At 44.2% G+C, this 12188-nt stretch overlaps 1 protein-coding gene across 1 annotated transcript in view; it reads left to right on the top strand.

The window, feature by feature from the left end:
* Positions 1–2404: 2404 nt before the first annotated feature.
* Positions 2405–12188, top strand: part of LOC119809114 (programmed cell death 6 interacting protein) — a 45389-nt gene continuing 35605 nt past the window's right edge. Inside the window, exon 1 of the mRNA XM_038321891.2 lies at positions 2405–2753. Coding sequence (XP_038177819.1) covers positions 2545–2753 — 209 coding nt within the window. The 5' untranslated portion in view covers positions 2405–2544. The remainder of the gene's footprint in view (positions 2754–12188) is intronic.

Below are 12188 nucleotides of genomic sequence, written 5' to 3'. Positions count from 1 at the left end.
TTCATAGTCCACACACACACACACACACACCACACACACACACGATTTTGTAAGATCAGGACACTATTACACACATACCATTTTGTGACTTGCCATTTTCTTAACGACCTCCACATTTGTATGACAAGACAGGTTCATCTTATCACACATTCCATATCTTCATTAATACTCCAACTGTCCCAAAAGACATTTTATAGCCTGTTCGTTCAGAATAGGATCCAGTTCAGGCTGTAATGTCCCTTAGATTTCTTTTCATACAACCATTGGGTTTTCCAGGATGATAACCTATTGAAGCTTATACAACAGTTATCCTCTGAACTATCATGGACTTTGTTAACTTCACCTGGTATATTTCTTATAAAGTGTGTGTTTTGGAGCTGGAGAGATGATCCAGCTCTTACGAGCACCAGCTGCTCTTCCAGAGGACCCAGGACCCAGGTTCAATTCCCAGGTCCAACATACAGCTCATCATTTCTGCAGCTCCGGTTCCAGGAGATCTGATGCCATCTACTGACCTCAGGGGCACGAGACACTAACATGCTACGCAGACATATATATGCGGACAGAACACTCATACACATGAAAAAACCCCAAAAAATAAAAAAAAATTGTGCATTTGATGAGAAGGCTTGATAGATTCAAGTCAGTTTTTCCTGGACTGTTTCATAGATGACATCGTACATTCACATCTGCTCCGTGTCTCAGCAGGTAATGGCACTTGCTGCCAATTGTGATGACCTGAGTTTCATCCCTGAGAGCCACGTGGTAGAATTGACTCCGGAAGTTGTCTTCTGACTTCTGCATGCTCCAAATAAATAAAACACGTAAAAATATACAACATTAAAAATATCAGACTTGTCCTCCTGGAGGCCTTTAAGAAACATTTTATGTGTGTGTGAGAGGCTGGGGGAGGGAGAGGGAGGGAGGGAGGGAGGGAGGGAGGGAGGGAGGGAGGGAGAGAGAGAGAGAGAGAGAGAGAGAGAGAGAGAGCGAGCGAGAGAGAGAGAGAGCCTATGCGCACTCTCGAGCTATTTCCTGAGGAGGCCGGAAGAGGGCGACCTTGAGTTACAGGCTATTGCTAGCTGCTAGAAGTGGGGGCTGGAACCCGACTCTGGTCCTCTTCCTGGCAGAGCAGCAAGCACCACTTTTTAAATGCTAAGCTATTCCTCCAGTTACTGAGGGGAAGTCTTTTTAAAATGTAAAAACAAACTGCTTATGCTGTGCCCACATCGCGGTCCACCAAAACCACCACGTAGTCTGTACTCATGCAAAAGCAAAGAGCCTTTATTCAAGCTTGAGCTTGGACCCTTCATCTATCCGACATAGCAGTGAGGTTGGAGAGCCACGGGCCCAGTTGGTTTTTTGTTTTTTTATCATAGCAGAGGCTGGGGTGAGGGATTTCTAAGGGTCAGAACCCCGGATTGGCTGACATTTGTCTAGGGGTGTCTTGAGGAAAGGGGATGGGTGTGTGCTGGGCTAAGGGACGTCAGGTGATTCTATCTATAATGGTTGGAATGTTAGATATTTCCCCTTGGATGGTCTGTTCCTGGGTGGTCTCTATTGAGCCTGTCATGGCTGGGCCCGACACTTATGTGCCACTGATCATACAAAACGAATTGTATACGTTGACAAGTTCTGTAACGTTTGTGGCTTCACTCTTCAACTTCGCTTCATTCTATTCTCTGCTTGCCTTTTAAGTTCTGGATATGGGCAGGCGCGCTTTACTCCTCACTTTAATGCCAAGATAGCTTCTCAAACTGCGGGTATCCTTTTAAGTTCATCTTCTGTGAGAATGTTTCTTATCTATGGTAACCGGTGTCCTTACCTGGCTGAGTGCCCGAAGGCAGGTACTTTGCTACTTTGGATCGAGGCCCTGCACACACAGTGAACCTTCAGCACTAGTTGAATGAACCATCATACATCACAATACTCCCAGGGCCTGAAGGTCTAACAAAAGAGTATTGCATCAGGGGGCATAATAGTTCTAGATCTATAAAATTAAATTTAGGTAGTTAAAAATACAATTGATTAAAATATTTAAATAGAAAAATGAAACAGAATTCAAAGAGAAATTAAAAAAATCTTTTGATCCGGGCATGGTGGCCCAAGCCTTTAAATTGGAGGCAGAGGCAGGCAGATCTCCGAGTTCGAGGCCAGCCTGGTCTACAGCGCGTGTTCCAGGACAGTCAGGGATACACAGAGAAACCCTGTCCCGTAAACAAAAAATAAAACAAACAAACAAACAAACAAAAAAACTTTCCAAAAGTTTAACCATTGGAGTAGGGGTACGACCAAATGTATCGCGCAGGCGCCGCAGAGGCGAGACCAGGCAAGGGACGCCGGGGTGACACCATCACGTGGTCGCACGGCGCGCCCCTTCAACTGCGCCTGCGCAGGGGCTCCCGGAAGTGGCCGACCTGAAGCTCTGGCGGCTCAGTCCGTCGGCCCGTCGGTCCGCTCGTCCGCTGCCGGTGCCGAGCGCGCCTAGGCCGTAGTCGCTGTCCCTCCGTGTCTCCGGCCCGAAGCGGCGGCCGGGCGCTCACCATGTCGTCGTTCATCTGGGTGCAGCTGAAGAAGACGTCGGAGGTGGACCTGGCCAAGCCGCTGGTGAAGTTCATCCAGCAGACGTACCCGAGCGGCGGCGACGAGCAGGCCCAGTACTGCCGTGCGGCCGAGGAGCTCAGCAAGCTGCGGCGCACGGCGCTCGGCCGCCCGCTCGACAAGCACGAAGGCTCGCTGGAGACGCTGCTGAGGTGGGCGCGGGCCGTGGGCTTCCGGCGCTCCGGCTTCCCACCTTCCCTCTTCCTTCCCTCCTTCCCCCCCGCCCCAGCCGCGCGCCTTCCCCCCTCCCCAGCGCTGGCCTCCCCACCCTGACTCAGGCCAGCGGCGTAGGTGTGGTCAGCATTCTTTCCTGGTGAGAGGACTTGTAACCTGGCTCTCCCTTCCTGGTGGCCTCTGTCACCTAGGAGCCTTGCCTGGGAGGAAGTCCGCCACGTAATGGTCTCTCTGGTCTCAGCTGTTTGACTGGTTTTCACTTTCCTGGGTCTTAACAACTGAAGACTCCCTTTTTACAACCGCCGCTTGTGATTTTATTGGGCCGCATCTAAGTTTCCTAATAATAGTTGCAGAAAGGAAGGGAGAGAATTGAGTCACTGGGCCGAATGTCGGTTACTCATCACTTTGTTCACTTGGAATAAGTCACCTGAAGTTCAAACATAATCGAATGACAGATTGACAGTTGTAGAAGTTAGGAGCTACAGTCCTCTGAAAGAAAACCTGAGTGACATAGGCCGCTCAGAGTGGCTTCCTTAAAATCTGTTGACAGGGGGGTACGCACATGTGGAATACATGGGAACTCTGGTACTTGAAGATGACAACATTTCTGTGGTTCCTTATGATCCAACTTCCTGTAATATGATCTCGTTTCATGCAAGAGACACTGGTGTTTTAGGGTGCAAGTTTCAGAAACCCTGATTTAAGTAGTTTAAGCTAAGATGCTCTGGGGACGGAGTTGTCTAGAGACATCCCTTTTTAAACTTTGACATCAGTAGAGATCATCTTGCCATCATGGTAAGTCCTTCATAGGTGAGCTCGTGTGGTGAGAGCTGGCCACTGGCGGCAGCTCTTACCATAATTATAATGGCTCACAGCTTTGTTTGTTGAAAGTCTGTGGAGGCCACTCTGCTTGGTTGGACACATCCGTTAATGATTGGGGAAGTGGGCTAAGTTAATCACCTCTGTCTGGGTTACCCAGTTGGTTTAGCTTCTCTGCTCTCATTTGGGAAGGGGAAAGGTTGGTTCTCCTAAGGAGGGGATATTGGATAGTTTGCTCAGAGATTATGCTCCTTTGGTGTCAGTTTTAGAGCTAAGACTGTTGGGTTACAAGGATCATTAGTCTGATAGAATAAGCACTTTTTAAGGTAATGAAGAAATACTTGACGATTCTTTAGAATCAATGTAAAAAGTTCAACTTTATGCAGACACCAGCAACATTCAGTGAGGTGTGCTCCCCACCCCTTTGAGACAGGGTTTTGTGTATCACTGGCTGGCCTCAAGCTCCCCTTGTAGCTGAAGATGACTTTGAACTTATAGTCCTCCTGTTTCCACCATGATCTGTTTTAAGGGTGATGGGGTTTTACCCCAGGGCTTCGTGCATGCTAGGCTAACTCTGCCTACTGAGCTATATTCCCATCCCTCAAAGTTGTTGTCGCATTGGGTATTGATTAATGGACTCAGGCATGCTAGCCACCACTGAGGTACACTCCCAGATTAGTAAAATATTTAAAAAGTTGACTTATTTATATATTGTGTGTGTTACATTTGTACTCATGTATATGCAAGTATGTGCACTAAGAGGCCAGAGGTTGACATGGAGGCCTTCTTCCATTGCCCTTTACCGGGAATGTATTATGTAGTCCAGATTGTTCGTGAATTCTCAGTTAGCCCACCTATCTGCCTCTTGAAAGCTGGGATTAGAAGCATGAGCCACCACACCAAGGCTAGTAAGGTATTAATAGTATTAATAAAGCGTACGTGGAGTGTAATGAACCCCATGATAAATAGAGTATGCTTGTTTCCAACACTGAAGCACTTGGACATATGGTTTTAGGATGTTGGATAAAGTGGCAGACGGTTCAGATGGAGGGCTGTGGGGACGCTCGCTACACTGCTCGTTCTCTACTCTATTCCTTTGCTGGGAATAAGTGCGGGAACTTTCCTCCTTAGAGAAGTGGAGAGGAGCTGTTGTGAGCCACCACTGTCATCCTCTTGTAGCAAATAAGTGGTTGTTCGTTTGTTTGTTTTGAGGAGCTGGGTAAAGGACTAAACTTTCTACACCCTGTTTTACAGTGCAAGTGTGTACCAGAATTATTTGGGCTGCGTATGATAAAATTGAATAGTTGGGAATCAAATATTTGTGAACTATTCAAATAAAGCATAATAGCTTTAATAATCATGCTTGATAACTTTGAAAACAACTTTGGCTTATCTTTTCCTTATTTATTATTGGGGGGGGGTAGGTGTCTCACTGTGTATCCCTGGCTGTCCTGGAACTCATTATGTAGACCAGGCTGACCCTACAGAGATTTGCCTTCCTCTGACTCTTGAGTGTTGGGATTAAAACTGTGCACTGACACTAAACGTGGCTTATGATTTTTTTTAAACTTGAACTTTTAAGTTAATAAGCTTTGGAGAAAAAGAGTTTAGACTAATTCCTCAAGAGTAGAAGCTACCTTAGTAAGTCCTGGTGCACAGTTGCACATGTAGTCTTGCCTGTTTATGTGTTTATACCAATTATCTATCTGATTCTGAGTGTGAGTTCTGGGTTTATACAGCCATAACACTTGTGTGTTGAGACCAGCGAATGCCCTTGGGTGTGGTCCTTGCCTTCTACCTTGTTTGAGACAGAATTGCTTGTTCTTGTTGCATCTGCTCCGCTCTCTGGCCTTAGAGCTTTTGAAGTTTCCTGTCTCTGCTTCCCATCTTGCCCCTAGGAGCACTGGAATTACAGATATGTGCTACTTTGACTTTTACATGGATTCTGGGCGTTTGAACTTGGGTTCTCATGCTTGTATAGCAAGCGCTTTACCACTGAGCCCTCTCTCCAGCCCATGACATACCTTTTTGTTTCTGACTTGTAAATGCTCTTTTACAGTTTTCTAGGTTAAACATGTAAGTGGTATAACAGTAATGAGAATGATTATTTAAAATTTCATTTATATGGTACCCCCTACCTTTTAAGTTGTATCTTAGGGTTTTTATTGCTGTGATAAGCACCAAGACCAAGAAAGCAAGTTGGGGAGGAAAGGGTTTATTTGGCGTATGCTTCCACTGTTCATCATCAAAGGAAGTCAGGACAGGAGCTCAAACAGAACAGGCACCTGGAGGCAGGAGCTGATGCAGAGGCCAAGGTTTACTGACTTGCTCCCCATGGCTTGCTCAGTCTGCTTTCTTATGGAACCCAGGACCATCAGCTCAGGGATGGCTCCACCCAATGAGCTGGGCCCATCCCCATCAATCACTAATAAGAAAATGCTCTGCAGGCTTGCCTACAGCTTGATCTTATGGAGGCATTTTTTTAATTGATATTTATTAAGCTTTACATTTTTCTCTGCTCCCCTCCCGGCCTCTCCCCTCCCACTTCAATCCTCCCCCAGGGTCCCCATGCTCCCAATTTACTCAGGAGATCTTGTCTTTTTCTACTTTCTACTTCCCATGTAGATTAGATCTATGTAAGTCTCTCTTAGTGTCTGCATTGTTGTCTAGGTTCTCTGGGATTGTGGTTTGTAGGCTGGCTTTCTTTGCTTTATGTTTAAATACCACCTATGAGTGAGTACATGTGATAATTGCCTTTTTGGGTCTGGGTTACCTTACTCAAAATAATGTTTTCTAGCTCCATCCATTTTCCTGCAAAATTCAAGATGTCATTTTTTTTTCTGCTGTGTAGTACTCCATTGTGTAAATGTACCACATTTTTCTTATCCATTCTTCGGTCAAGGGGCATTTAGGTTGTTTCCAGGTTCTGGCTATGACAAACAAAGCTGTTATAAACATAGTTGAGCACATGTGCTTGTGGCACGATTGAGCATCCTTTGGATATATACCCAAAAGAGGTATTACTGGGTCTTGAGGAAGGTTGTTTCCTAATTTTCTGAGAAATCACCACACTGACATCCAAAGGGGCTGTACCAGCTTGCATTCCCACCAGCAATGCAGAAGTGTTCCCTTTTCCCCACAACCTCTCCAGCATAAGTTGTCATCAGTGCTTTTGATCTTGGCCATTCTTACAGGTATAAGATGGAATCTCAGAGTTGTTTTGATTTGCATTTCTCTGATGACTAAGGATGTTGAACATTTCCTTAAGTGTTTTTCAGCCATTTTAGATTCCTCTGTTGAGAGTTCTCTGTTGAGGTCTGTACTCCATTTTTAAAAAATTGGATTATGTGATCTTTGGTGTCCAATTTCTTGAGTTCTTTGTATATTTTGGAGATCAGACCTCTGTCTGATGTGGGGTTAGTGAAGATCTCATCCTATTCTGTAGGCTGTCGTTTTGTCTTGTTGACCATGTCCTTTGTTTTACAGAAGCTTTTCAGTTTTAGGAGGTCCCATTTATTAATTGTTTCTCTCATGTCTGTGCTGCTGAGGTTGTATTTAGGAAGTGGTTCCCTGTGCGTTCAAGTGTACTTCCCACTTTCTCTTGTATAAGGTTCAGTGTGGTTGGCTTTATGTTGAGGTCTTTGATCCATTTGGACTTGAGTTTTGTGCATGGTGATAGATATGGGTCTATTTTCATTCTTCTACATGTTATGCCACCACCATTTGTATATTTACAAATAAAGCATATTTAACTTTCTTTTTTCCATTTGATATTTTTTGCTTCTTTATCAAATATCAGGTGTTCGAAGCTGTGTGGATTGATACCTGATATTCAGGATATCTGATATGTGGCCCCTGTGATAGAGGTCACAACCCACAAGTTGAGAACCACTGTTCTAGAGAGTAGGATAGCGGAAAGGAGAAAGGTTACATCTTTAAATATGCTTAGAATTTAAAATTTTAAAGAAATGATTAAAAATGCACTGGTTTCTAGGAATGATCTCTCCCCCCCCCGTGTGTTTGTGTGTGTGTGTGTGTGTGTGTGTGTTTTGGCTCTTATGTCTTGGTATGGGTATGGTGGTCAGAGGACACTCTATAGGAGTTGGCTGTCTGGTCAGGCTTGGTGGCAAGTATCTTGCCCTACTGAGCTTTCTGGCCAGCCCTGAAGAGATGTTTATTTCTAAACTAAAATCTTTAGGGATTTTTGTCCTTCACTGTATTGTTTTCTACGTTGGATGTGCTTTGAGGGCCATCTTTTAGACATTGCATATTGGCTTTCTCTCAGGCTGTATTAAACTTGCTCAGGTCTCTTTACATTGTAAGGTACATGTTAGAGTTAAGTTAGAGTCTTGATATAGCCAAGTCCCTGTGAATGATAGAGAGAGAGGGGTGTGGTGCACTATACCATTTTGATAGATTTCCTTCCTGGAGAACTTTAGTACCTGAGACAGATGAGAACCAGAGGGTTGCTAGTTAGTGGTAGTTAGTGGTGTCTGTTCCCTCTGTGGAAGTGTTTGGCTCTCCGGGAATACCTTTTTGTCTGTGGTAACTAGTTAGCCTTGTGGGCTCCCTCTTGTAAAGACATAGCTGGTCTTGTTGGAGTTTGCTCCATGTTGGTCAGACATTTCTGATTTCCATTGACTGTCCTCCCATAAACTTCCCTGTCACCTCCCATAACATATTCTAAGGCAGCCATTTCATAGTTTGTGATTATGTAAATGTGGAATATAGATAGCCTCTTCTCCCAATTCAACTCAAGGTTTTGCTATTTGACCTCAGGTTGTGGAGGTTGAGGCTCAGTATAAAGGTTTCAGTATATTCTATGCAGTCATTCTTTTTCTACCTTTGAAACAAGGAATTTCATGTCGTATTGCCTTCCTTGCTTACTTTCCAGCAGAGATCAGGATTAGAACTAATGGGCTGCCTATTTTGTATGGCTTGGGGACACCTCTTGGGTGAATTAGCACTGTGAGCCTTGGTAGCCTAATGGTATTCTGTGCTTCATTCTGCTCCTTGCCTTCCTTACTATGCTGCTGTAACATGAGGAATGGCTTGTCAGGGTTTCTGTCTTTTTTCAGCGGGGCTGGTCACATCTTGCTTCTTCCCTGATCTGGGGAGGACTGGGAGGAATGGGCTTTCTCCTTCCTAGAATTCTCCTGTTCTTATCACCCCACCTCTACTTCCTGTCTAGTTGACTCACCTATACTTCCTGCCTGGCCAATCCGCGTTTATTTAAAACATGATTGACAGAATACAGACAATTATCCCACATGCTGCCACCCACACATTGGTGACTGTGCTCAGCCATGCTTGACTTCCAGTAGTAAGCCTCTAGTCTGGAAGTTTACAGTGAATTATTTTGTTCTCCAAAGGAGAGGAGAGTACATTGAAATTTTGGTGTGGTTTAGTGCTATGACAAAATACCCGAGAAAAACAAAGTGCTGCGTTTGTTAACTGTGTAAAGATATGTTGAATTTACATTAATTAAATAAAATTAACTTGGGCTTACAGAGGCAAGGTTAACAACTGGTTGGCAGGAAGTAGCTTAGAGGAACTTAGTGTTTTTTGTTCTTTTTTTTTTTTGCTTTTGTTTTTAGTTGGGTGGTTTGGAAGGAGTTTTCGTCAGCTGCTGCCGCTAGACAGGGCCTCTAGTAGTTTAAAGCGTGGCCACTGAGGAAGGTGAACCAGCGCCCTCCCCTAAAGGTATCAGCAAAGCTGCAAACTTTTAAGTGCATTTACTGCTGGGTTCCTAGGTCCTAGAAATACCCTTGGACATGTTAAACTCTTAATATGGGCTTACTGAATGAGTATAAATGAGTGGATGAAGGAAGGGGTAAGGGGGAAAGGTTTTTAGGTATAGAGGAGAAAAAACAAGACTGAGGGTCCTGAGCCAGAGAGAATGTAATTTATTGACCTGAATGTCTAGTGAATATCTTGATTTTGGGCCTGAGAGTTGAGTGGTGGCCAGATATTATACAACATCATTAAAAAATTTGAAAGTAATAATGTGTGTTACTGCTCTGTAACATGAGGAGCAGGCTGCTTGTCGTTCTGGCTGCCCGACTATCTTACACCTGAAAGAATCACACAGAAACTGTATTCATTTAAACTGTATTCTGCCTGGCCCATTAGCTCTAACTTTTTATTGGCTAATTCTTACATCTTAATTTAACCCATTTCTATTAATCTGTGTATTGCCACGTGACTGTGGTTTACTGGCAAGATTCTAACCAGCGTCCATCTCAGGCAGGAGATCCATGGTGTCTCTCTGTCTCTCCTTCTTCCCAGCATTCAGTTCGGTCTTCTCCATGCCTACCTAAGTTCTGCCCTATCAAAAGGCCAAGGCAGTTTCTTTATTCAACCAATGAAAGCAGCACATAAACAGAAGATTCCCTCTTTTGGTGTGCATGGAGACAGCACTCATAAAATACATGAATAAATAAATCTTTAAAAAAATGCTAGGCCAGTGGATTGCATCCTGCCTATGACCTTGGAACACACAGTTACTTTGCAGAATGTCCTTTTATAAGGTGTTCTCTCTCTCTCTCTCTCTCTCTCTCTCTCTCTCTCTCTCTCTCTCTCTCTCCCTCTCTCCCCTCTCCCCCTCCCCCTCTCCCTCTCCCTCCTCCTCCCTCTCTCTCCTCTTTCTCTCAAGACAAGGTCTTTCTATGTAGCCCTGGCTGTCCTGGAACTCACTGTATAGGCCAGGCTTGTTTTGAACTCACAGAGATCCTGAGTGCTGTGGTTAAAGGAGTGTGTCACCATTTCTGGCCCCCCTCGTTAAGGTTTTCTTCAGATTGCCTTGTGGCCTGGTCGTTTATGCCCAGGTAGACTAGTGCTGCTTTTAGGGCATATTAGCCATGTGACAGCTTGGGTTTCTGTTACTTGGTTAAGACACTGTTTACCAGGTTCACTGACTTTACAGTTACTGAGTATGTTGCACTTTAAGTGCTTGTAGAGATAGCACATCAAACTTTATTGATATTGTTTTATTATGGCCTCAGACTCTGATCCTTCCATCTCCCTATTGCTGAGATTATAGCTGTGCACCACTGTCTTTAGCTTATATAATGCCAGGAATTGAACCCAGAGATTTGTATATCTTCTGATTGCTGGCTAGCGGCTCACCCTGAGCAATGTCTTGGGCATGGGTCAGTTTGCTTTGTTATGTAAAATGTTGGCTACTGTGTAGAACACATACTGCAATGTACAAGAAAGAAGGTTGTTAGATTGACATGCTTGATTTGGTTATGCTTTGTGAGTTTTGGGAACTATGCGTGTTAGTGATGGACATACCTAAAATGTCCAGAAGTTGGTAGATCTGTTGTTCATCAGTTGACCAGCTATGTGAATGTGTCCAATGGATATAGACTTAGTCAACCCTTTTTAAATTTTGAGACAGGCTCTTTCTGTGTAACCATGGTTGTTCTAGAATTTGCTGTGTAGACAAGGCTGGCCTCTGCCTCTGCCTCCCCAGTACTGGGATTAAAGCTGTGAGCTGTCACACCAGACCAAACATTGTGGTCTTAACAAAATATTTTAAGAAATACAAAATTGTTGGGTGGTGGTGGCGCACACCTTTAATCCCAGCACTCGGGAGGCAGAGGCAGGCAGATCTCTGTGAGTTTGAAGCCAGCCTGCTCTACAGAGTGAGTTCCAGGTCAGCCAAGGCTACACAGAGAAACAGTGTCTTGAAAAACTGGAAAAAAAATTACAAAGTTTTCAATAGGTGTTTATTTACTTTTACTCTATAATACTAGATGAATATCTGTGGTGATAAATATCTGGTGTAGGAGATCCTTCTGTCTGTGTGTTGCTTTCATTGGTTAATAAAGAAACTGCCTTGGCCTGTTGATAGGGCAGAACTTATGTAGATGGGGAAACTGGACTGAATGTTGGGAGAAAGAAGGGCGGAATCAGGGGATGCCATAGATCCCCCTCCAGAGATAGACATGCTAGAGCTTGGCACAGATTAATGGATATGGGTTAAATTAAGATGTAAGAGTTAGCCAATAAGAAGTTAGAGCTAATAGGCCAAGAAGTGATTTAATTAATACAGTTTCTGTGTGGTTATTTTGGTTCTGGGCAGCTGGGACAAACAAGCTGCCTCCCTCCTACAAGTATCCCTTTTCATGTTTTGGTGTAGTTCTTTATTGTGCAGTTTAGTGTGTGGCTTAATTGTTAAAGGACTGTGTTTAGTAACCTTAAAACAAATGATTAAATTGGATTTGTGGGCCACTGTAGTTGGGGGATAAATAGTGTCTTGGTATTGTATTGCTGTGAAGAGACACTGTGACCATTGCAGCTCTTATTACAGAAAACATTTAACTGAGGATTGCTTAGTTTCAGAGGTTTAGTCCATTATCATCATGGCGGGAAGTGTGGCAGCAAGCAGACAACATGGTGCTGGAGAGGCAGCTGACTGAGAGTTCTCCATCCAGATCCACAGGCAGCAGGAAGAGAGAGAGTGACACTGACTTGAGCTTTTAAAACTCCAGTGACATATTTCCTCCAACAAGGCCACTCCTATTCCAACAAGGCCCCACCTCCTGATTCCTCTCAAGTAGTGCCACTCCTCAATGACAAGACATTCA

Source organism: Arvicola amphibius, chromosome 3 (assembly GCF_903992535.2).
Source record: "Arvicola amphibius chromosome 3, mArvAmp1.2, whole genome shotgun sequence".
In the NCBI taxonomy this organism is placed as follows: Eukaryota; Metazoa; Chordata; class Mammalia; order Rodentia; family Cricetidae; genus Arvicola; species Arvicola amphibius.
The sequence above is the reverse complement of the archived record's forward strand: the minus strand, read 5'-3'. Positions and strand labels throughout refer to the sequence as shown.